This window comes from Nilaparvata lugens, chromosome 7, assembly GCF_014356525.2.
Source record: "Nilaparvata lugens isolate BPH chromosome 7, ASM1435652v1, whole genome shotgun sequence".
Lineage (NCBI taxonomy): Eukaryota > Metazoa > Arthropoda > Insecta > Hemiptera > Delphacidae > Nilaparvata > Nilaparvata lugens.
In genome coordinates, this window is record NC_052510.1 from 15,253,909 (window position 1) to 15,281,813 (window position 27,905).

General features: G+C 33.9%; 2 protein-coding genes across 2 annotated transcripts in view; one reads left to right on the forward strand and one right to left on the reverse strand.

Annotated features, from left to right (window-relative positions):
• The first annotated feature begins 1,931 nt into the window (after nt 1–1,931).
• Nucleotides 1,932–9,042, forward strand: LOC111046685 (DNA-directed RNA polymerase III subunit RPC7-like). Its single transcript, XM_022332293.2, has 5 exons — nt 1,932–2,223; nt 3,213–3,287; nt 4,516–4,983; nt 6,500–6,767; nt 8,782–9,042. Exons 3-4 carry the CDS (start codon nt 4,595–4,597, stop codon nt 6,765–6,767), a joined length of 657 nt encoding a protein of 218 aa, XP_022187985.1. The 5' UTR covers nt 1,932–2,223; nt 3,213–3,287; nt 4,516–4,594; the 3' UTR covers nt 8,782–9,042.
• Nucleotides 9,043–20,871: 11,829 nt separating this feature from the next.
• LOC111058456 (homeobox protein extradenticle) overlaps nt 20,872–27,905 on the reverse strand; it is a 241,667-nt gene continuing 234,633 nt past the window's right edge. The window contains exon 9 of the mRNA XM_039432150.1: nt 20,872–26,706. Coding sequence (XP_039288084.1) covers nt 26,542–26,706 — 165 coding nt within the window. The 3' untranslated portion in view covers nt 20,872–26,541. The remainder of the gene's footprint in view (nt 26,707–27,905) is intronic.

The window sequence follows — 27,905 nt, forward strand, 5'->3', positions numbered from 1 at the left end:
CAGGTCAAGAACAAAATCACACAAAAAGTAGCAAGCAGAAGAAGCAGCAAGACTAATGCAAGGTACCTATCTACTTACAGTCTGCGGATCACAATCATAGAACTCCCTCATAGGAAAGCCCTCAGTCTCCTCTTCAAGACCGTCTCTGGCAGAGTCCTGGCTGAAACTGGCAGCTTGTTCAAAATTCTAGCTGGCTGGAGGCTGCTCTGGGTCCTCCCCAATCTACAATATGGCAGGTCCAGCCTCAGCCTGCTTCTGGTGCCATGGTCATGCACATCACCCCTGGTCGGCAAAGTACGGACACTGTGGAATGCCTTTATAGCTGACCTGTAAATATAAAGATTGTTTACAGTGAGAATCTTTTCACTCACAAAAAGAGGCTTACAATGCGCTAAAAATTCTGCTTCACAAAGAATCCGGATGGCCTTCTTCTGCACCAGCAGTATATCTTTTACCTCAGAGGCACCACCCCACAAGGTGATACCATATGCCATCACTTTTTAAAAGAAGGCAAAGTAACACATGCGGAGATGGGCCTCTGGTACACATCTTCTCAGGCTCCTGAGCAAAAACAGCACCTTGCTCAACCTGCCACAGACTACCTGAATGTGTTTGCCCCAGGAAAGCTTACGGTCCAGAGTGAAGCCAAGGAGCTTCACTGGAGGGAAATCATATAGTACTCCATTCCTGAGCCAAACACAATTCTTTGGGTCTTCTCGCCATTGAGAAGGAAGAGGTTTGCCCGAAACCAGTCCGAAACAGCCCTCTCAGAAGCACACATCTTTCTGCCCAGGTCAGTCATGTCACCACTGATATCCAGCATTGAGGTGTATTGAGACTGTAGAGTCTGAGAGGGACTGTAGAGTCTCAGAGGGTAAAATGGTTGGGTCATATTCATTAAGAATGGAAGAGTGCCAGCCAACTACCTCTTACAATATTGAGGAGTAAGCTGGACAACTGCAGGAAGAAAGGTAAGGTCACGAAATTCCTGGATGGATGATGGACTTAGTAGGGATATATTGGAAGTGAGAGAATGTCAGTCCAAGACTGCTGACACCTGACAAAGATGAGTGGAGGAGAGTCGTAAAAAATGCCAAAACTCACCCCTGCAGTGAAGCCATGTAAGACATGATAATTCATTTTTATATACGGTATTTCATATTCACAACATAGTAGCTTTTGCCAAGAAGAGTCCCTTTCACCAAACTTTATCTAAATTTAAATTTTTTCTCTATGCAGGCTATTTTTTTACATTACAAAATTAATATTGCTACGGTTATTAGGCTAAAATTTCTGTGACTAACAACAGGGATGCAGTGATTTTTAAGAGGGATAGTCCTGTGATAGAGAAATATTTCTGTCCATGTCCAGTGTGTAGGATTATTTTTTATATTACAAGTCTTTTTTGTTGAGACAAAGGACAAGCCCTCAAAAATTATTATATATAAATTTTTGATTACAATAACCGTTTGTATTAATTTTGTAAAAGGATATTCTTTGTTTGAATAAGCATTTTTACTTCTAGCCAACTTTCATTGCTGCTTGAGTTCTATATAGCAGAGTTTGGACTATTAATAGCTCTACTTTCTTCATAGGTTCATTCCAGGGCAGTATCAGACTCTTTTGTTCAATTTCCAAGTTAGTCTGTCTTACATTCTATTGGTAAGAATGAAATAATAAGGTATTGGTAAAAATCAACGTAAAAATTCAATGCAATTTATTTCAAGCAACAACAAAACGGTTAAAATTTGGCGCGCAAGTACTCAATCTGAGTAGCGGTACCAGCTTACAACTTAATAATGTGTATTTGGAATTGAATAGAAAAAATGATTATATAGTAATTTTTTGTGTTCCAATAGACTATTTTTAATCTTATTGTATGAATTCTATTTGAGTAATAAAGAATATAAATCATGATAGCCAACTGTAGCTACAACAGAATTTCCAAGGTTGGACTAAAAATTAAAACCTAACCTATAAATAATATTCTAACCTCAAAAGCATGTGTATAGTAAATTTAATAATTCTCTATTATTATTAATAGCCCTACCTTATTTACTAATTGAGATTTTTTATTGAGTTCATGCTTTTAGAGTTTCACATGAAATTAAGCTAATGACCGTATATCACGACGAGATAGAGATTGAAGATTTCGAATACGATGAAGATGATGAAGTCTACTACTATCCTTGTCCATGCGGGGATAGATTTCAAATTACAAAGGTAAAATATGATTTTATAAACGTTTATTCTTAATTTGCAGACGAGTTCTGCTTTTATTTATATACAATAATTTATAATACTGATCGTAATAAGTGTAATTATACATACTTTATTTTGTGTATATTGCACACATCGCAGTAACGCAGTTTGTTTGAAAACAATTATTATAGTAGTTATTTTTATTTATTTTATTAATGACTATAATAATAACGTTGTGTCAAACATGTGTTAAATCATTGTAAAAGGTTAGTAAGTTTTACATTTAGCAGTTATTTCTTGTCTGCTAGTCGGCTATTACGGTATTCCAGCAAGATATGACAGTCTTACAGTCAATGATAGTAGTAGGATAGTATGGTCCCACAGACTAGAAATAGTTTTGAGACAAAATAAGTCATAAGCATAGTAAGTTAATACTAATGACTGTAGGCCTGTAATGGATAATGTCCGTTTGTGGATTTGTTGAGGTGCAATTCCTTATTCTCGACTCAAGCCGCGCGGCTCGAGCGGAGTTGGAGTTGAGGTGAGCTGGAGCCGCATGGCTAGAGCAAATAACCAATAAATTCATTGGTTTTGATGATTCATTAAATATGAATTATTGTAAAAGCGATATAGGCTAGTACATTAGTCAACACTTCTGATTCATCAGCCGCCATAACGTTCATACATAAAAAAAATCTGATGAACCATTAAATCTGATTAAATGGGTGATGTGTTCCACTTTTTTGCACTTTTAGTTAAACGAGTTATTAGGCTATACAGAGGCTGTAAGTTCTATGTCCTTTATACCCTGACACGTTATTTCGATTCTGACATAATTACCCATAAGAAGTAAATGTGATATTGAAATTTTATAATTATAAAAGTCGCGGATTTTAAAATCATAATTGATAAGCGAGCTCCCTAACCCCTGGGGGGGGGGGGCGCCTACTAGTATTGTGCACTTTATTGTTATTCCAAATTATGAACTTATCAACAATTTATTGTTTTAGGCTGAACTGAAGGAAGGGGAAGAGGAAGCCACTTGTCCAAGCTGTTCACTGGTTGTCAGGGTAATCTACAACCCTGTAAGTTGAACCAATCATATTGTGAGATCGATGGCGTGATAAAACTCAATACGCGTAATTCGACATATATTTCCACATACCATAATAGTCCAGGCAATGAATGCTCAAAAAGGGGATAGAAGGAAAAGTTTGGAAGACAATTTTTGACCCTGCAGTTCTGTTTAGGGTAGTAAGGAGATAAACATATCAAAAGTCCCCACCCAAAGGGGGTAGCTTTGCTAAGGAAGTGGGGGTGGTTCAAAGATACCATTTTTTGGTTTTTGGTTCACATATATCTCAAAAACTATTCATCTTAGGGACATGACTGTTCTATACAAAATTGTAGCTAACATAAGTTCCTACAATATTCATCCTTCAATTTTCTCTGTATCTCTTATAGTTTTCGAGATATCCGCTCTTGAAGGTGTGACATTTTTCAAAAAACACGTTTGCTTCTAATTTTTGCCATTTTTGATCTTATCTTCTTAAATATTTCTGCAACAGTCGTAGGGAAATGCGTAAAAATGTGAAATTATACATTAAATTGAAGAGAATTCCTCTATAAGCTCATACTCAGCAAGGATTTCTTCCATCAATACAGAAAGTTGTAAGATGAGTATTGTAAGAATTTATGTGAGCTTCAATTTTGTATAGAACAGTCATGTCCCCAAGATGGTTAGTTTTCGAGTTATATGCGAGAAACCAAAAAATGGTACCTTTGAACCACCTCCACCCCCTTAGCAAAGGGGGTAGGGGTGGGGGCTTTTGATATGTTTGCCTCCTTACCACCCTAAACAGAACTGCGGGGTCGAAAATTGTCTTCCCAAACTTTTCCCTCTATAACTCTTCCTTGACTGGACTATAATCAATTTTACATGCTAATTTATGCCATTTCAACTATTTGCTCCAAAGTTGAAAAGTTCTTGAATCATATTGTTTCAGTATTTATGCATATAATCCTACTTATCTAGTAAAGTCTTCTCAGCTATTACAGATGTTAGTGTTTACGGGAAATTGAAGCTTCAGCCGATATTATTGCCCACCACAATATCATTCACTTCATTCTATAAGCTAATCTTTACTTTCTCACAGAATGACAAATTCGATTGAACCATTCATTAGTGTATTCAATCATTAATACTATAATAATAGTATAAGTAAATTCGAACTATGCCAATAACTTTTAATTATGTTTGAATTTTTGTAAGGAAACTCCAATTTTGGTGAGAAAATGGTTTATTTGTTGCAGGAGGATTTCTTAGATGAGGACAAGGACAAGCAGAAAGAGCCCGACAAGAAGAAAGAGTTAGCGGTGAACTAGAGCGAAGATGGCGGGTCGCGGACGAGGCATGTCGTTCAGCGTGGACCAGCTAGGTCTGCTGCCAGGCGAGATGCTTCCAGGTCCCGTTCTGCAGCCACCGCCTCTGTTTCCGCCGCTAGAGTTCGCTGCGGCCGCACCCTCCGCCAAGCCGGCACACCTGGCGTTTCGTGCCGCACTCATCACCCATCTGCGCGCCACTGGTGTGTTTGTGGCGGCCGACGCGCAGCCGCAGGGCATCGTTGCCGCAGGGCACCCCCAACACACGCCGGCCGAGGCGCCGCTAACTCTGGACTGGACGCTGTTTCCCGCCGAACTGTGTCCCGCCGCCAAGGGCGTCAAGCGACCGGCGCCGGCGCCCTCCACTAGCAAACGGCCCGTCAAGCATGTCACTCTGCTGTAAGTTGCACATTGTCCCTTTTTATTTCGAATGAAATTAATTCATTCGGAGCTCTCTATCTTCAATGAGTACCGTGTTTTTTAATGATGATTTGATGAATTTCAGTTTTCAATCAGCAATATCTTCCGATTGTTAACATTAAAAAGTATAATTCAAAATCCCGTTGGGCGTAATTCTGTGCTCTACAACCTTAGACTAGGTAGAGCGCTCTCTATCTCATATAGATTTTCAGGTACACCTGACAACAATGGTCCTTAAATTATGAAAAAAACCTAATTTTCAGCTTCAACCATCATCACCAACTTTATTGTCCTCACATTCACATGTCATTGTCCTGCACTATGACATAAGTTCATGAGATTATGAACCATATCATGGTGAGAGATAGGACAGTGAAGTTGGTGATGATGGTTAAAGCTGAAATTTAAAGCTTTAAAGCTGAAAGTTAAAGCTGAAATACGAGGCTTTTGGGCCACATGTATCTAGCAAAAGGAAATCGCGCATGAATATATTCAAACAATATATTGAAAAATCAGAACTACAATTTAAATTGCAAGCACATCTTCCACATTTTCCATGTCTTTTATAGTTATAGACATAATATGATATTGACTGGACTATTGAGAGTGTGGACGCAACCATCCGATTCAGTTTTTCATGGCAGAGCTGTCTGGCATGAACATGCAAGAATGATAAGTTTGAATGTATGGACCGTGCTTTAGTAACGAGAATGCGATCCTTTAAAATTTTATTTGACCAATAAGCTACGTAGTTTTTAAGTTTTAAAACATCAGGTCCTATCACCGATTCTGTTGAATTCAATCTGTGTCTAAATTTGTTTATTTTTTATCAATATCGGGGCACCGAGCTCCGCTCTGGAGAACAAAAGCATATAACATTTATTACGAAAGAAGAAATTATAATATATTTATAGTTCATACAGAAAGGTTCTATCTAATCACAGTGGATTGAGATTAATTTCCAGAGGAATGCAAAAATTTCTCTCACAAAAGTATGTTAAATTTTAATCCAAATCAGAGAAGACCATTTCAAAAAGTTAGCTTATCAAATGGGTTCTACTGGAATTAATCAGGATTAAAATTTAACCGGCTCTTGTACAACCGGCACTGATTGAATGATTACAAAAGTTCAACAGCTGAGTCATAATTTTGTCTCAGTTCCACACACCTGCACTCGCTCACTCACTTCCATCATCAACAGACGACAAAATTTCCAGCTGTTTTTCCAAGGACGTATTTATCCTTTTAATGTCCTTCAGCGAGTTATCCCAGGGTTGAGACTTAGTGCAATCAAATTTTTATATCATAAACCTACTTTGTTCCAAATTTTGTGAGAATCGTTAAGCCGTTTTCGAGATCCGGTCACATACAGATATATAAACATCTAAACATATAAACAGAAATTGCTCGTTTAATAGTATAGGAAATATTACAGTAGTTATTTGGGTTTTATTTATGCGAAAATGTTGAAATTATTGCTTCTTTTTTATTCTAGTCTGGACGAATTGGAGAAGAAAGAGGTGAAAGAGGAAGACGATGATGAGGGAAAAGGTGCCGAGAGCAGTGCAAAACCCAAGGAAGGAGAAGGAGAAGAGGGAGGCAACGAAGGCGAAAGGGGAGATGAAGAAGAGGATGGTGGAGAATGGGAGGATGCCGATGAAGAGATGGATGATGGAACCGATTACAATCAGAACTATTTCGACAACGGAGAGGGCTACCTAGATGATTCTGATGACAATCTCGATGATGGACCTATCTACTGAGTAAGTTAATCAAGTCCAAGTCCACTGAGATGTGCAACAAACTTGGCATCAAACATGCTTACCGACTAATCAAACAATTTTTTCCTCCACCTACTCTTTAAAGTACTTACTTTACTCCCAGGAACATAAATACTATAGTGTCACTTTTTCGCTCTCGGGACGAAAAACGGAAAAACTCCCTAGGGAGGAAAAGTAACTCAATTTAAATAACATGGGAAGCATCTCTATTTTAAAAACTTACATTGGAAATAGGTTAGAAGGTCTAAGCTCAGATGAGGAAGCATAATAAAGTAGTCATTGAGCCAACTAAATTAAATATCTCAAACAGAAATTTGATTAGCATATAAAATATATTTTTGTAAGCTAAAATTACCTATTACATATTTCATATTAGTATACTATAAAAATTTAGAAATATTTTCTAATATTCCATGTTATTCAAAATACCAGCCAACAAATATTTCCCATCAATTATTCAAATTTGGAACGCGAACATGTGAGCCGGCCATTGTTGTTACAACTTTTGCCGACAGATAGCGTATAGCGCTAATTCTATAGCTATAATCACAATTCACCACCGACAGTGAATTGTGATTATTTCCATCTGTTTACTTTTTAGGTTATGTTGTAACACATTGTTACTGGACTAGTCACGTAAATTTTTTTTATATTATTTTATTTGCAGTTTATATAAAAATGTAGGTGGAGGAAAAATGTGTTGTATATCACGAGTGGAAAATGTTGTGTCTCCCTCAGGAAAATTGTTGCCCTCGGCTTCGCCCCGGGCTTCAAACTTTTCCCTCAGGGAGAAAAAGCCGTACTTTTCTCTCTAGATATACAAATAACTATTATGAACTTTTGGCTAGATTATTAACTACAACTTGAACTATATCTCTTGACTTTTCACCGCTTTCAACTCGGTCTGACCAGTTGACAGCTCTACTTTGCAACATTACTATTCTCCCTAGGGCATGGCATTCTATTAGAAAAGGCTGTGGTTCAAGATAACTGCGTGAGGTCTTCTGTTCAAAGAACTACTAATAAATGACTAGTTAGTGCACTGCTTATAATTCGACTTTATTAATTCAAGGATAAACCTTTAATGGTTTGCTGTCTTTCTTGTTGAGGATGTACTGATTTGGATTATATATTTATATTATTATTTCATGAATCTGATGAGAGATTAAACTGATCCATGCCAATGAGATAAAAGTCGAATATTTCCACCCATTTACAAAATATTTGAGTTTATGGAGTATTATGCCATGAAATTCAATACTGCGTTATGATATTATTAGCATTGCATAACTATGCAATTCATTTCTCTCCAATAAACAATGTGTTCTACATTTTATATCATTCTGGTACAATGATGCCAGCTTTTGCAGTCACCGGAAAATTCATAAATTTCCATTCCATTGTTCTTTATCTTGAATCGAATTTCATTCAGCAATATTCTAGAGCTCAACAACGGATTACTGATTTCTATCTTCATTTAATGTTCAACTACAAAATAACATTTTAATTCAAATTTTCAGCTTTCAAATCTCCTTTTATAACATAAACTAATACTCTTCATCTCAGCTTGAACACAAGGACTATGGTAGCTTCCACTAGCTGTCTCAGAATTTCAAATGTCACGTAAACATACATTTTTTAGTCCCGGAAATTTCCAAATTTGCACTCCCGCGGCAACTAATGGAAGCTACTTTTGTCCCTGTGTGCAGGCTGATTTATTAGTTTTTTTTTTTAATTTAATCATAATATTTTATATTTTCCAATAAATTATTTTAATAGGGCAACTTGAACTGTTTAATTAAAATAGAAATATACCCTCTCTATACTCTATACCTTTTTTATTTAATTAAACATCACTAGTTTCAGCACTTATGCCACCTTCAATTGCCAAAAAGTGAAAATGGCATGAGTGCTGAAACTGGTATTGTTTAATAAAAAGTATAAAGATGGTACTAGTGATTTCTATGATAATTGAATTATTAACATTTTGTTTCAGGTTTGTTGAAACGCCAGGCGGTTTGCATGAATCTTCAAAAAAAGAAGATAACCATGTTTGTATTGTTCACAAGATTTTCCTTAATAGGTGTTATCAATTAACGGTTTTATCAGTGGGTGTATTCTGTGATATTAATGGACTCATTTAAATTCAGAAAAAAGTTATTTTCAACTGTGGCGCCCATTTTCTATTCTAGTTTTGAAAAGTTATCCATTTCTTTGTAAACTGAATTTACAAATAAAAATGATTAAACATTAAAAAGAGATAGATCAAACTTATACCTGAACAAGGCCGTTTGAACCATCATTACAACAATGCGCGGTATTCTACCGCAAAATATACTATTCTTATGAAAGTTGAAATAATTTTGAAATTTGTCAAAAGTTGTTGATCTCAATAATTATTTTGACACAATCATTTTCAAGTTGAAAACAATATATAGTAGCAATAGTTACTCGAAGTGATTTACCTCTAAAATTCACTATTAAATATTCGGAAGACTTACTAGCATATTAGAATTTTCAAATACTGTACTGCAGCTCTCTTTTTGCTCTTCTAAAGAAAAGTGCAGCTCTAGCACTACCTAGCTCTTAACATATTATTGGACGGAAGATTTCCAAGTCAAAATCCAACTGACATTTTTGGTGCATGATTTTTGTTCATTTTCCAATTATAAAAAAACGTACGGTTACCCTTGAACTTTCTCCAAACCATATATCGGCCGTTTTCACACTTAACCGATAGTCGGCCGACACTCAGTGACTTAGAATTGACCTCAGATTGGCTGAGAATAAACTTTTGGTGACAATTAGTCAATCAGATGAAAATTCTTAGGCTGAACAAGCATGCACATACACAGTCGACTTACATTGTTTTGTCATTCAGCTGTGATCACAGCTAAATGCTTTGAACAATATTTGTTGAGCTGTGGACAACGTTGAACAACTCTTATTGCGCAACGTCGCACTCATTTGTTCCAATTTCAATAGGACTATTTTCGTGAGGATGATTATAATCAAATAACAGCGTGCATGTTAATTCATGGATTTCAAGAAAAATTCAAATCTCCCTGAATTGGTTGTTATTCGTGCTATGGATAGAGGTTGACCTAACAAGTGGCTTGCTATAATATGAGACGTTTCGCTACAATACAGGGTGAGTTATTTACTGAAACATAAAATCTTACCTATTCTTGGTCCATGTTAAGATAACATTTTTCTTAATCTATACTTATAAAATGCTTATCTCACTGACTCACTGATCACGATTTCTGGAAAACTACTGGATGGATTGCAACAAAACTTAGAATATAGATTCCTTATACGTCCTAGGTGCTCACTAAGAAATATTTTGGCGATATTTCAACTCTAAGGGTGGTTTTAAGGGTTTAAAGTTCGTCTTTTAGCATGTATACCGTATTCTTCTTCTCCCAATCTCTTAATTTATTATAATATTGAAATGTCTATTTCATATGTTACTATAGAACTATAATCTAGAGAGAGTACCTATTCGAAACAGTTGATAACTGGCGACCAATAATTAACTTTGTCAGGTTGGCATTAAGCTGAGATTATTTCATTAGGTTGGCACCAAGTTGAAGAATCAATTAAAATGCATTTATCGAGAACAAATTGATTGGGCACTGCTGCTTCAATCAGAGCTATTCCTGGGAGTATATATAATTTTCATAAAACAAACTTTTATGACGGGAGTTGCTTCTATCATTGATCCTATTCTATCAAGACTAATTTTGTTTATATATACGAGAGATCGCGAAAACTGCTTAAAGGGGTATTTTAAAAACTTCAGAAGTGTCCGTTGTGGAATCTGTTTATAAAGAGTAAGGAAATTCGGCCAAAATTTAACTTGGGCAAAAGAAAGGGGTTATTTATTAAAACGGCCAAATAGCTGTTGTTGCTTTTTCTAATGTGAAAATATCTTGCATAGAAGTAAGGCGCTTTTCCCATGAATCAATTATTCCCAAACATTGATTATTTTACCAAAGAAAATATAAGGTAGCTTTCAATAAAAAAAATTGGAGAATATGTATAACAGTTCGTTGACTGTCAGTATTCCTCATTAATAGCATCAATGCTCCTCTTTCAAACAATGCTGACACATTGATGTGAATCTTACTATAATCTGGTTACTTAGATCAGATGAAGAAAATTATGTTGATGATCGCTACTGTTTCAATTTCAATCATGTTTGACATTATTTCTGCTTTTGATGCCAGCTGTTGTTATTATTATGTGAAAGAAGCTCTCATTGAATGAAATCATAATCATTGAAGTCAATAATAAATTATACTAAGAAAGCAATTTGTTTGAATATGTTTGTTTGTGGATAGATGTATCTATGTCAAAAACGGCTCTAACGATTTTGATTAAATCAGGAATATATTGTGCTTGCGACAAAAAACATTATTTTGGAACAGGTCTCAACTCTGGGAAAATTCGTTGAACTACCAAGAGAAAGGATTATTGGTCCCTCAAGTAGCAGCTGATCAGAAAAAAGTTTTTCCTACAGTTACGTTGAAAAGTGGCCATTGCTGCACTGATTACAGAACGCAAAGAATCACTTTTCCGCTCTAGTGGGGGAAAAATTTTTCTGCACTCCAGATTTGCAACATGGCAACGCAAAATACTTAGTAGGTTATATGGAGCAACAGTGCAGCAAAATCAAAATGAAGTTGGTAACAGTGACTGGGCTGCTATAGTGAGCAGAGGTGCAACGAAGCACAACGCGCAACTTATTAATTATACATTATAACCAAAATCAACATAGCTGCAACACAAGAAATAAGACCAATATGAATATCACTCGGCACCGACTAGATAAATTTCGAAGATCTCCAATTTGCACAGGATCACGATTCTTCAACCTTCTCCCGCTACATCTCAAAACTATTGAGAGCAAAAAATTATTTGTCTCAGAATTAAAAAAATACTTGATTGTAAGGCCATATTATGCAGTTTCTGAATACACAGAGGAACATACTTTCCAGCACTTGCGAAAAAACTATTAAGATTTGACAATTAGATTATTTATATTAAAAATAAATAATATTGAGATTAATAATAAAACTTGACAATTCCCCGGTCAATTGACTGTGGCGAAGAACTGAAACTGAACTGAACTGAACTAAACAACATTTTTATTCAATCTGACAATAAATTAAGGTTTTTATCAATAATAAAATTACACAGATATACATTTGATGGATTTCAGGCAATTTTACCCATAATTACCCACTTTTCATATTCAATGGTAACTGTAGGAAAAACTTAATGTCAAATACGTGCGCAAAGTTCCTCTGCTGCACTCAACAAACCATTCCGCCCTCGCCTACGGCTCGGGCGTAAACGTTTCTTTCGGTGCAGCAAACTGTCACTTTGCGCACTAGTTGCACAAATAACTATTCCATAGTCTGTTGAAAACGTAAGAAAGTTTGAACAGATAAAAAACATTATAATAGCTGTAGTTGAGTTACCAAATTTGGCGACCTTATTTTATAACATTGCAGAAGTATGTATTCATTGTAGAAGTATTCATGGAACATCTGGGAGAATAGGTTCAGAAAGTGACCCGGATGATAGCAAAAGAAATTTAAAATCGATCTCTCCAAACATATGGTAGTTGAATGTAATGTTATTGTGAGTTGATAGAAATGGGACTAATTTCTTCAGCTTCTGTTATATTGGTTCCTCTGTTGCTCAATGTTTGTACGCAGCCATGGCCTTGAGAGAGACAGTTGCACTGTCTGTTAATTCATAATCCGGACTAAATACCACGAGAACCAATCAGAGAAGCCTTCTATTAAAAAAAACCCTGCTCTGATTAATTCTCATGAAATTTAATCCTGATTGAAATTGAACATGCTTTTGTGCTACTGGGCCTGATATTTTCATGTTTGAAAATCAGCTAAAAACTAAATCGAAAAAAACATAATATTCCATCTGCTGAATACCATTGAAATTGAAATTGACTATTTCCTTCCATGATGTTATTAGAACACAAGACAAACCTACTTTAATATTTATGATTGTACAGTTTAGGACATCGTCGTTCCAATGGTAAAGTTGCGTATCTGAAAATTTCGTCAATTTTGACTTAAGTGCTTGTGATAATCTTGCATCATCAAAGCATGTTGTGGTAAAGTTGCGTAAGTGTATCTCATCGCTACCAATATACAGCTGTTTGTTTTTTTACCTAACTACACAAGAACTGAGTTCTGCCACAGTAAGTTTGCGTATCTTACATACGCACTTTTACTGTGGGAAAATTTAGTTGGTTGACACGTTCTACGTCTATGACAAAGTTGCGTATCTCCCAGATACGCAAATTTGCTACTGAGATCAGCTGATCTCCATGTTAAAAACCGCGCATGTTGTGTTTGTTGTCTGTACGTAATAATAGGTTATTACCTCTCAATGTAACAGAAGGCCTAGTAAGAGGTGCTTTTAAGAAATTATCTTCTTGTGGTGTTCTACAATCTGATCAAAGAGGTCGAAAACCCCCTCCTCAAAAGATGAATAACAATGATGAAGAGTTCATCAGAAGCCATATACTTTCCTTTCCGCAAATGGAGTCCCACTATTGCAGAAAATCTTCAGAATACAAATATTTAGATAGTTCTCTAAATATTTCCACCATGTATATAATCTATACAAACAGAAGGCTATAGAGTCTGGGAGAAAAGCATATGGGCTTGAAATGTATAGGAGGATTTTCAGAGAATACAAACTTAATTTTCATAAGCCTAAAAAAGATTTGTGCAAAATGTGTTCTGTGTATGAGGGAAGGGTTGATGAGACAGGTGATGAAGAATCCTACCTTCAACATTTAAAACGCAAGGAGGCTGCTTGAAATTGGCGAGATGAGGATAAAGAAGCTGTAAGGAAAAATCCCAAAGTAATTGCTTTTAACTTCGATCTACAGGCAGTTCTCAACACTCCTAAAGGCGCTGCTGGGTCATTCTACTATGTACGAAAACTTGCTGTTTATAACTTGACAATCTACAATTTGGGAAGTCAAGAAGTTGAATGCTACATGTGGGACGAAACAGAGGGCAAAAGAGGTAGTATAGAAATTTCGACCATCATTTACAAGTTTTTAATGGCAAAGACTAATACCGTACAGAACATGTGAGAATGATGTCTGATAGCTGTTCAGGGCAACAGAAGAACACAACTTTTGCTTGAATGTGCCTCAATGTAGTGAAAAATCACCAGTCAATTCAATTAATTGACCATAGGTTTTTTGAACCCGGTCATAGTCAAATGGAATGCGATTCCATACATTCCAAAATCGAACAAAAGTCTAAGCATGTTCCAGTATTTACTCCTCTTGGTTGGGAACAACTAATAAGAGCAGCACGCTCTAAACCTCAACCCTTCAATGTCACTACATTACTTCATGATGATTTCATTAATTTTAATCAAAATAAAAACATCTTCCAGTCTGAAAACCTGCCTTTCAAAAACCTCCCTTTCTGTAGTGCCGTTTGGCTGCAATACAGGAAAGAAGAGCCTAAAAGCATTTTTATCAAGAAAGGATATGATGGGGTTAAATTTAAAATATTCTCTCTGAAACAAAAAAGAGGACGTTCAATGGACTTTCATCCCATACAAGCGTATCAAAGTAGGTTGGGTATTTCTGCTGCAAAAATGAAGGACTTCAAGAAACTTTGTAATGATCAGGTTATCCCAAAAAGCCATCATTATTATTACAACAATTTACCTGTTGCAGCTTCTGTGCTTGATGCACTACCAGAACCTAATGCATCTGATGAATCAGAATATGAATAGGTGTTCAAACTTTGAATTTTTCATGTTAAAAATTTTCAACTTGATGAGCATTCAGTTAATAATTTTCCATTCATATGCTGTGGTTTCACTTATATGTTGTAACTGTGTAATGACAGGTTATTTCAAAGGTTCATAATAATTATTATCATAGTTATAAAAACATGTACAGCTCCTGTCTGATAAACCAGATTATGAATAGAGCTTCATATTACTTTTATTTTTAAATTCTCAACTTTGTGGAACATTTAGTTATTTATGTTGAAGATAGTTTCATGTTTATAGTTTGATAGTACCTATGTATTGTTTACCAATTATTCTTATCAGAAGAAATGATGATTATTATGTCATACAGTCATAATGATGAATAATTATTATGAACAAGTATTTTTGTATTAGTGAAGCCTAATAAATTAATGATTATAAAAGTCATACCCTGAAAACTATTATTAATACAATTACTATTACTCTTATTATAATGATCACAAATTGATCAGGATCATTACTCTTATTATTCTACTATTATTGTATTCTTAAAATTAAGTAAGCGTTATATTTTTTCACTTTTTCAATTATGGTATTATTCATAAGATACAATAAACTGTTGATTTAGCCAATCTAAAACTTTGTTGAAGTTTTCTAACTCTTCTTAGTTGTTAAAAACTATGAGTAAAAATGGGAATTGGAAGATACACAACTTTACAGCATATAATAAAATATGCTTGAATCTCATTTTCCACCATGGTAAAACTGCGTGTTTTTTTCTAGCCTAAATTGAAATAGTTATTTGTGCAACTAGTGCGCAAAGTGACAGTTTGCTGCACCGAAAGAAACGTTTACGCCCGAGCCGTAGGCGAGGGCGGAATGGTTTCTTGAGTGCAGCAGAGGAACTTTGCGCACGTATTTCACATTAAGTTTTTCCTACAGTTACCATTGAATATGAAAAGTGGGTAATTATGGGTAAAATTGCCTGAATAATGTATGTGTGTTTGAATGGCGAGGCGGCTGTGTGGTGTGTGCTGTGGTGGCACTGTGCTGTTGCTGTTCTCGTTATAATATATAATTAATAATTAGCGCGTTGTGCTTGGTTGCACCTCTGCTCACTATAGCAGCCACAGCAGTCACTGTTACCAACTTCATTTTGATTTTGCTGCACTGTTGCTCCATATAACCTACTAAGTATTTTGCGTTGCCATGTTGCAAATCTGGAGTGCAGAAAAATTTTTCCCCCACTAGAGCGGAAAAGTGATTCTTTGCGTTCTGTAATCAGTGCAGCAATGGCCACTTTTCAACGTAACTGTAGGAAAAATAAATTAATCTCTCAGATCACATGTTAAAATGCTTAGAAATGAATAAGAATGCAACAGTTAGTGGGTGAAACTAGTGAAACCCTGATTTGCCAGGACCGATCAAAGTTGTTTTCTCTTCTACTGAAAAATTTGGTTTTTACAGTTACGCAACTTTACCATTGGAGCGACGACATGTGAAATCAGCTGCAATAAATGTTATACTATTATGAATGGACTTGGCTGCTTTTACACTTTTGGATAAGTGAAACAAAAAGTAAGCGACAGGCTATGCCAAAAATTCCAGAATAAGCAAGAGATCCATGGATACCAGAGTCATCAAATACCAAATCAACCTAATTTGGAATTTAATCTTCAATTGCCAAAGCAAAAATAACATGATCACTGCTAATTTGATAACTGTCAACGGGAAATATTAATTGCCAATGAATAAAGTTGAGGGTGACTCTTAAGCCCTGCTCCATATCCTACAAAATTCGCTGCAATTAGACTACTCTTCTACAGAGCACTTCCAACACATCAATTAATTATTTGAATGATTTGACTTAATAATTTTCATGCCAAGTTTAGTAATTTTTATTTTTTAATTTTTAAAATTCAACTACTATAACTTAGTAATTTTCATGCCTAATCTCAAAAAATATTCCAACAATTTTGGTAGGATTTAGATTATAAATGTTTCACAAAAATAATTTTATCTTTTAATTGACGTAGCGAAGCACGGGTGCCCTGCTAGTTCTCTGTAGGTTTGGTGTTCGGTATTAAGTACCGGTATAGTGCATACAAGTATGACTAATCTGTGGTGCTTGGCTGAGTATTTCCGCAGAATATGTCCTATATTAGTTATGTATTGTTTTTCAGTCTGGGGGTCCGGTGATCTATATGAACCTATTATTGAACTTTCACTACAATGGTCTCAAATGCTTTTTCTATAGGTAGATATGGGAGACTGAAGGGTGCAACACCTTTGTCGTCTCGGCTAACCTGGCCTGGTATTTTGAAAGATCAGTGCTAATATTATTATGATGTTTTCAGCTTTCAACCTACTCTTAAATTTTTATAACCTGTTAAAAACCAGAACTTGGAAATGAAATTCTAAGAAAAAAGCCTTTGTTCCTAACAGGTCTAGTTTTATATAATTCTTTTTTCTAAATACCTAGGCCCAGTTGCATAAAAACCGGTTAAATTTTGACCGTGATTAACTTCATGAGAACCAATTAAAGAAGACCTTTTTGATAATACGGCTTCTATGATTGGTTCTCATGGAATAAAACACGACTAAAATTTAACTGGATGATTATTAGAGGAGGCCTTTTTGATAATACGGCTTCTATGATTGGTTCTCGTGGAATTAATCACGATTAAAATTTAACCGGCTTTTGTGCAACCGACACCTAGTAAGTAAATTATTTTAAAGTTACCTGGTTTTTAGATGAATTTCATTCTTCTATTGATGCTTCTTATTGAAAAACTATTATCTTCAATTATTTTTCATAGCATAAAATACTGAAGCAACAACTTATACCGTACGACACACACTACAGATTTTTACTATAGATTTCGAGAATCTATGTGACGCTGGTAGTCTCTCATACTGTGCCACTCTTACACTCCCAACAACACACTAATAATAGACAGTAGTCGACAGAAATCGACTTGAGTTAGCAAAACGTCGGCTTGAAAATTGAATTATGAACGAAATATTATAACACTAATGGAACAGAAGACAGAACTACTATGTCTTTGTAATTTATTATTATTCTAGCATAGTCATAGCCAATACCAATAGCCGGTTTCGAATGAGGAATGGCAGATGACACATGACATTCAATCACTGTTCATAAGCTGTTGTCTGTTATTTCAGTATCCTTCTACTATCCTAAGGTACGTTTTCGTTTGTGCAAAAACTTGCGACGTCGACCGCGGGCTCAATTTCAGGATGGCTGAAATCCGTGGTCGACTGCGGATGAAGCGTTTTCCTTTACAAGACAAGGTCGCTATTTCAAAAGTCACACATTCAGACCAAAGTTAGGTTATCTGTCATTATATTGATTGAAGATTATTTCAATCGAATAAAAATCTGGTGTGGCGCACTCACACAACTTTCCTTGCCATTATGAAAACTAATCACCTGACGCTAGTGTACTCGTGCATCTCAAGTCTACTATTCAAAGATATGAGACAGCTAGTGATAGGTCAATAACGCTGGAGACACTGGAGGTCTGCTATCTCTTTATAGTGAATGATTCAATAGAATCAACAATTGCCAACAGTTTGCAATTCAATAATCACATTGTCTCGGATTTCAAGCTTATTTTCAATTTTAGGTGAAAATGTTACTGGACATTAATTGCAGAGATTTTCATGCTCAATCTTTTTCACTACAATTTTTTTGTTTAATTGTATATGAAGGCTGATAATTGAGAATATAAAATCAAACTTTGCATAGATAGGGCAAAGCTCCTGAAATTTTTACAGATATAGGACTTGTTGCAGTTGATAGAGCTTATCAATGACTATTTCAGGTATGAATTTGATCAAAAATCGTTGGAGCCGTTTTCGAGAAAATCGCGAAAAACCCTGTTTTTGACAACATTTTCGCCATTTTAGCCGTCATCTTGGATTGCATTTGATCGAAATTGTTCGTGTCGGATCCTTATAGTGTAAGGACCTTACGTTCCAAATTTCAAGTCATTCCGTTAACTGGGAGATGAGATATCGTGTACACAGACGCACATACACACACACACACACACACACACACACACACATACAGACCAATACCCAAAAACCACTTTTTTGGACTCGGGGGACCTTGAAACGTATAGAAATTTAGAAATTGGGGTACCTTAATTTTTTTCGGAAAGCAATACTTTCCTTACCTATGGTAATTGGGCAAGAAAAGTAAATCCACTTTTTTGTACTCAGGGGACCTTGAAACGTATAGAAATTTGGGTACCTTAATTTTTACTTTCCTTGCCCCTACTACCATAGGTAAGGAAAGTATTGCTTTCCAAAAAAAATTAAGGTACCCAATTTCAAGTTTTCTATACGTTTCAAGGTCCCCTGAGTCCAAAAACATGATTTTTGGGTGTTGGTCTGTGTGTGTGTGTGTGTGTGTATGTCTGTGAACACGATAACTCCATTTCTAATAAACCGATTGACTTGAAATTTTAAACTTAAGGTCCTTATACCATGAGGACACGACAATAAGAAATTCAATAAAATTAAATTCAAGATGGCGGAAAAAATGGCGGATAATTACTAAAAAACCATGTTTTTCACGATTTTCTCAAAAACGGCTCTAACGATTTTCTTCAAATTCATACCATGGATAGCTATTTATAAGCCCTATGAACTGACATGAGTCTCATTTCTGGGAAAATTGCAGGAGCTCCGTAATATTCTTGAGAAAAATGGCGGATAATTACTAAAAACCCATGTTTTTCACGGTTTTCTCGAAAACGGCTCCAACGATTTTCTTCAAATTTATACCATAGATAGCTATTTATAAGCCCTATCAACTGACATGAGTCTCATTTCTGGGAAAATTGCAGGAGCTCCGTAATATTCCTGAAAAGAATGAATTTTGTTAAATTTCTATCACGATTTTCTCGAAAATGACTTGACAGATTTTTTTTAAATTCATATCCTGTATAGTTATATATCAGCTCTATTAACTGGAATGAGTCTCCTCCCTGAGAAACTAACAGGGGGTCTACCCCATCCCTGAGAAATTTACTTTGTAACCTCTTTCTCGTGCGTGAGGTAGGTAGGTAGAGCAGTTTATTCAAAAGAACACATGTCGATATTTTATTTGTCGAACAGCTGTCTGTTTTGACAACTTTCAAAAAACCCTGAAATTTCATAATTCAAACAAAGGAAAATGTACTCTGAACACAATAACAATAGTATAATCGTAGTTATTTAGCCGCCAATCGGCATAATGTTATTCCCCTAAATTATCCTCGTTTAAGAATGAGGCTTATAGATCAATGAGCAAGGAAAGTTGTGTGAGTGTACCACACCAGATTTTTTCGGAAATCAATACTTTCCTTACCTATGGTAAAAGGGCAAGGAAAGTAAAAAAGTACCACAACCATATGAAAATCATTTGAAAAATATTATAAATCATGATATACTATGTATTTATTGATAATGGATGGATATGGATTTTATCACAGCTCCTTCTAGAAAAAGAAAAAGAAGAGCATGATAAATTACAATATTCCATTTTACAGTTTGTTTAGACAAAAATCTCCAATTGTAGCTCATTTGAGAAAATATAATTCATTGAATAAATATAAATTTCTTATTAGACGTAAAAAATCAATTTTCTCAATGCATATCAATTATCTTCACAATTCTGATCTTATAAATAATTTATTGGAACTTTGAACAATTTCAATTTGGTTTTCCCGGTCTACTATTTCCTGCTGGTTCATCTACAAGCTCATTCATTTTATGCCAGTTGCACAAAAGCCGGTTAAATTTTAATCGTAATTAATTCCACAAGAACCAATCCGAGAAGCCGTCTTATCAAAAAAGCCTTCTCTGATTGGTTCTCCAAAAAATTAATCACGTTTAAACTGTGCAACCGGGCCTCTCTCTTGAAATTCTGTATCGTAATCATGTTTCATGTATAATATAAAATATATGACATGGTCATATTATGACCACCGTCCCATAAAAAAAGAAGTTGGATTAAAAATGGAAGTTTCAAGATGGCGTACCAAAATTTTGAAGCACAGAAAAGTAGTTTTTTTATTCGAATAGGATCCCCAATGAAACCTACTGTCAAATTATCCTTGTAAAAGAAATCCTGTTTTCAAAATGTTAAACATCATAATTAATCACGATTGTGTTCCTAATACAGTAGCCTATATTGATGAGGCTCAATCTTGGATGAATGAAGTTCTCATTTCAAATACAGAAAACAGCATTTTTGAAGGGGAGTCTGGAATCAAAAAACTCACTTCAACATCAATCATTATAATTTTCAAAATTGTCTTAAATGTTATACAATATACATCATACAGAGATTGCCAAGTTCAAATAATAGAAAACAATTTGAAAACAAAGTAGTTACACAGTATTAACTATCTGCTGATAAAAGCTTATTTCAACTTGGAAACAATTACTTCGAATTAAAAAATGAAACAAATTATTGTTAATCAAGACAGGAAATTAACACTACAATTATTATTGATTTAAAATATAATTATACTCTTGTCGTATCAAAGTATTGAAAAATGTTTGAGGTAAAATAGAGCCATCTAGTTTTACCGATATTTTGTTTTTGTAGCCTTCTAGTTGTTTCAACTCGTGTCAATTATATCTATATTTACAACAGTTATATAACACCATGCAGCACAACATTACCATAATAAAAATATTATTTGGACATATCTCGCAATAATTATTATAATAAAAATGTATATATTACAGTCATTACTCCGTATACTGAGTGTGTTTGTTTCGTATGTGCTCTGCACAGCTCAAATTTCACACTTTTTTGTAATAATTAATTAGTTTCAATTGAAAAAGACTCATTCGAATTCATATTACAGATTCAATGGCGACTCTGTGCCTATTGGGAAACCTAAAAATAGACAACAAAAGATTTTTATTCAATATAATATTCACTCGTTCAAACAAAAATCATTCATTCCACTACTGGTAAAATCCACAAGAGGACAAAAATGCCAAAAAATTGGGAAGTTTGAAAAAACAATAGCTGCTTGTTTGAGAGTCAAAGATTAGTTCAAATTTTACATCAATTACTCAAGTTAATCTTGAAATATCTATAATAGTAGATTTCATAGTAAAACAGTACTGTTACAAACTTACTGAACATTCTAATATTATTGATAAGATTAACACTACTTCTGGACCAGCCAGTAAACCGGAATTTATTATAGTTCAATGGAAAGTTGATGAAAAATATTCCTGATTTGAATAATGGGATTTAATATTGAAGACAATATAAAATGAGGCTCCATAGCTTACAGCTACTATTTTAACAATTTCCCAAAATTTAAAGGAAATAAAATTTGAATGAATCACACACAAATAATGTTAGTTACTCATCAGTATTTTATCATTCATAATATAAATAACCTACTTTAATATTATCATCATTATTTGTTATAAATTCATTTGAATAATAATAATCAATCATATTATTATATAATATTGTTTATTTTATTAATAATATTATATTTAAAAAATCGTATACGATGAAGTTTGTTTGGATCGTGGAAAAATCCTGGTATATTCTGTTTTCAATCACATGGGTAGCCTAGTGCCTAGTGCCAGTGCTTTGTTGGGAAATCAATTTCCTTCCGTTTTTGTGTTGCACTTGGTATAAAATCAACTCTTCCACACACTTTTCAAAGGCAATAGTTAATTATTAATTAGTGCATCTCGACAATAATAATCAATTATTAAATACAGTACTCAGTTAAAACATTTCAAAAATAAAACGATACAAGGATCGCAATATATTGAAAACAACGTACAATAATAGTAATATTCTCTAAATAGCTTCAAATTCACTTATGAACCATACAACGAATGAACGAATTACTATTCATATGCTGTTGAAATGTGATGTATTTCATAGATATTTGATACTGTTTATCAGAACACATTCAGTTAATCACAGTAGTTTTAAATTGTGAATTGAAATAAAATAGGACATTGAGGATGATAGAAACATAATTGAATATGAAGGACTAGTTTCAAGTACTTTTCAATGAACTGAAACTATAACAGTATATTGTGCTATTTAAGCAAGAGATTACCTTTCAGGAACCAGTTGAAAAACACGAAATCTAGATTTTCTTGAAAAACACGAAATCTGGATTTTCCAAAACATTGATGTCATGTGAGATATGATTTGAGAAGAATTGAAAAAAATTCATAGCGTGTTATTTTATATGGATTTTCACAACATTGAAATATAAATCAAATTAAGATTTGAACCAGAATTGAGATTTGAGATTAGAATATACAAGATTATTTAATATTTGAGTTTAGAATATACAAGTTGAGAAGTAACGAAAAAATAAATTGAACAGTTGAAACACAAATGGTTGAAGGAGAGTTTTATAGAAAAAATTGTTTTTACGAATTATATGCAGGATAAAAACCATTTATATGCTAAAAATATACTTGAATCCATCAAAATTATTATTGATAGATTCTCTTACATCAAATTGATTCGTAATAACCACAAAGTGATTTTTCTATTCAGTAATAGGCTGAATCTTGCACTGATATTGTAAATTGTAACTAAATTACTAGTAAAATGAGATTGTGAATATCTATGATCGATGAATCGATATAATTGTTCAATTTAGAGTCAGGCCCGCTGAATATTGCAAAATAAATCAACAATTTCAACAGCATATCATTACAAAAAATAGACTTAGAAAGTCATGATACCGACAAGTAATATACTTTTTAAATAAATCGTAGTAATAAATCGATAAACCTACAATTCTTATCAATAACTAGAACATTATTTCAATTCGATATATTTATATAATTATCAATAATAATTATTATTTAATTAAATATTATGATGTGTATGCAGTACGTATACTTGGTGATTGCAACGTTTTTAAGCTCAACAACTTTCAAGTAAAAACCAAAATTATTAAATTAAATTTATAATAAAATGTTGAATGAAATAACGTCTGTGTGCTGGACAAAAATATTTTTTCAAAAATTGATAAATTAATATTGTTACTTGATTGAAAAAAACACAGATATTCAAATTATGAATTATTGTAAATGCTAATGCAAAAATAGATCATTCACAACCTTGTTACAATCCTTCAGTATTCCAATAGAACACCTTTTTGAAGAGTACGGTAATTAAAAGAAATCCTATTTTCAATACTTATTGCAGCCTACAAAAAAGATTGGAAATATAAATTTTCAGAGAAAAACATTTTTCAGGAGTTGAAAAAAGGCAATCTCATAAAGTCAATCAAGTGCAATAATGTTTTCAATAATCATTCAAATTTCTTATTGGTTCTCAAGTTGACTAATTTAACTTTGAAACGATTGATCATTTGATTGATTTCTCATAAATATTCTATCATCAGATTCATGAAGCACATAATAATAATTCTCAAGTGAAAATTTGGAGAATATTTGAGCTACCCGATATCACTATAAACAGAAGATAGATTTTTTAAAAGAAAAAAGTAATCTACTTTAAAGATGTGACAATTTTAAATTCAGAAGTTTCAATTAACTGCTGCTAGGCTCTAGAAACATTTAATTGTGAATGATTTACTATATGCAATTACATAATTTAAAAAAAATGTAAAAAGTAAATAAACAGATTTTTGATAGCACGAAATAAATTTGTTTTCAAGTACGTCAAAATACTTAACGATCAAAATACATTATTCTGTGATTGTTTCCTCACACGTATATCCCTTCACACAATTGTTCAATACAGAAATATCTTATTTGAGCCGGCATGTGAAATAAATCATACACACGCATAACATACAGTGCTTCAAATTTCATAACTAACAGATTTGTTAGAATATCATCATCATAAAAAAAAGAACCGATCACATTAACATTTTGTTCACTTTCAATAAAATATTATTCATATTCGACTCTATTAATAGATTTCCTTTAAATTTATAGAGTTGGTTCAATCGAAGCTGCATAATATCATACCAGTCAATAAGCGATAAAATCAATCATCAACAACTAATATTATTACACTAGTCAATACTAATACTAATAATTATAATAATGAATGATAAGAGCTAATGAATTATAAATATTTATCCGTATACAAAGCAAGTGGAGAATTACCACCTGTCTATAAAGAATATCTAAAGAGTGTCTCTCAATATAAGAGGTTCATAAATCTATATATAAAATATGGTACACATTAATCATACCATTAAAAATAAGTCTGTTAGAAAGATAACCCTCAATTATTATGCATTCACAAACACATTTTCAGCATAGTTCAAGATATAGTCAAGTCAAGCTTCAACAACTGTATGATAGTATATTATACAGCATTACAAAAAAGAAGTCACTTTTATCTCTAATCTTACGCGATTGCAATTGGAAAACATGAACATACAAAAATGTCAATGCAAAGTTGGTGGCTCAAGTATACACCCTCCAACATAATCGTAACAAAATCCAACTAAAATTGGGTACCTATCTAACATGAATGAATTTAAAATTGTTTTTATCCTAATTAAACTTGCTGAGTTCTAAAATGGCTGCCAAACTACTCAAATTGCATCTAATAACGAAAAATTCATCAATCTCCCCAAAAGCAGCAAATTAGTGTACCCCACCCATCTTCACCCACTAAAATATAAAATCACAGTGAATTTTCAAAGTTTAACAATAAACTGAGAAAAGCTGCTTCGTCAAAGTTACACTAAAATTGTTCCAATATACTATAGACCGTCGAACAGTAAAATAAATTTCAATCACCCTATTCTTGATTGTCAAGAAACTCATTTTGAATCATGAGCTGAATTGAATAATTTTGATTCAACTTGAACAAATTGCACTTGCACGCTAACAACGCACATTTATTACACAAAACATCAAGAATATACTAAAATTGCAGTTCTTAAATTTCAGCCTGCTAAAAAATTGACATTTAATATCAATGGGACGTAATATCAAAGATGAAATTTCTTCATGAACTGTTAAAATGATAGATTTCTATTGTAAACCCGAATTAAATTTCATTAATCAGCTACTGGCAAGACTCATGATTCAAAATGTTGTCAAACTTGATTTAATTTTTTTGAACTTGTCAATGTTTCAGCCACCCATAACACGATTCTCAAAACAAAATTTGAAAAAACATAGTTTGATTAGTACGGTTCATAGTGTTCTGTGGTTTTCTGATATATTCTGATTTTAGTCAAGTGATTTTCAGTTAACGACTTTGACACATTTTGTAATTAATTTCTTAGATATATTGTAGAAAATTATTCATTCTGAAAATCACTTCACAAGAAAAACGTATCTGAATGGTTCTGAAACTGTAGATTCTTGGTTTACAAATGAAATTTTGTAGGTAGTATATTGGAAAAACGTATTGCAACAAACTGTACCTTGCCAGTTACCAGTTACATTATTTACTAGTTTAAGAACAATATTACAATAACAAACAATACTTCTGCAAATATGTTGACTTGTCTAGTTGATACTTATTGAACTTGATTTCAAGCTAGTCCTCATCAGCCCCATTAATCTCATATCACTTGTATGAAGAACAGCACTTCATAAGAAATGCAGCCCTGTAAAACTCTTGTCTTTCACACATCTATTCTCTACTTGAAATCTAGTGCCCAGCGTATCATTGGCTCTAACACGTCTTTGTATTGCTTGAGTCAAGTTGTGAGGAGACTAACCTGACAAGGAAGCGATCCAGCTGCTTCCATTAACCTCAACCATCTGATCAAACGCTTTATCGAGATCGATGAAGACGACCACAAATCGAACAAAGGGGCGGGCGGGGAGAGGAGCAGTAGCAGCAGCAGCGACAACAGAAATGTAATAACCTAATAGTAACAATAATAATGATGAAGATGGGAGAAGTAGAAGGAGATGGAGATGGAGAAGGATCCCTAGAGCTTGGGCCTCTTGATGTCAAGGTCGCTGGAATCGCCGCTGTCGTCCGGGTGCAGCGGCTGGAAGTCGGGGATCTGCTCGCGGGGCGGTGCGTTCCAGCCGCCCCCATCGCCGCCTCTCAGCGGCGGCGAGCCGGACGCCTTCGGGGTCACGCCGCCTCCCTGTTACAACACACACACAAACACGCAGTGCATCAGTGCCAGGCCAAACAAAACAATATACATATATCACAATATCAACAAAAATGACAATAATAATAATGATAGCAATCAAATCTTTGTAGATACATGATTTGTGTCAGTATTGAAAATAAATAAATACATGAGAACAAATTGTATAACAAGAAATTCTTAGTTCTGTATATTATTTTTAGGATTCAAGGAAAAGGCAATATGTGTAGAGCAAACCATATTGCTTAGAAAGTGTAAGAAAATAATCCATTTTAGAGTAATTAAAATTGGCAGTGTTTTCATCGGAGAAAAAAAATTGAAAACATTCTCAATTTTGATTATTTCAGAAATAAATAGGGGTTTAAGTTTAGAAGAAATGAAAATAATGTTCATTCAGCCTCAGAACAGATTACACCTTTTGTATCCTTTCAGAATTTTGCCTGAAAAATATGTTGTTTTTTGAAATTGTTACAACCTGACACACCCTACATTTTTGAGATGTTGAAAAGCAGTTCCTCGTATTGCAAAATACTACTTAGTATTTTTAAGTAGTAGTATTTAGTAAATACAACAATAAAGAACTGAGAGAGTGTTCATGTACGAAGGAAAATTTGCATTAAAAGAATGAAGAGTTTCAAGATTTTTAGCGATCGACAGTAAAGAAGAAATAGAAATGATGGATAAGTAGAAGTATTTGGATTTAAGATCGATATTGTACATTGAGTGAATTCAGAAAGTATCATATGGAATGAAAAAACATGCTCTATGAAGTATTGAAATTTAGAGAACAGAAATGGAGGAAACAAATTTACTAAAAAGTTCAAAGCTGAGAACGAATAGCTATTTAATTGATTAGTTGAATGAATGATTTTTTATTCAATTTACATAGGTTTTCTATTGCACTCAGATTATTCTCCAGATGGACACTCACATATCACACCAACAAGAAGTGAAGAGGTGGAATGGTATACATTTTGAAATAAAATTATTTCAGTTTTTGGAAATTTTTACAAGAATAATGTGCTAGTACACAAACACCAGTAGCAACTAAAGTGGATAGTGGTGGAGGAAACACAACACGGTGATAATAAATAATAAGACAGATTATAGAAGCAGAATAAATTGTGAACGAAAATAATTGACATTTAAAAAAAGACACCGAAAATTAATAATGATGTTATAAAAATGTA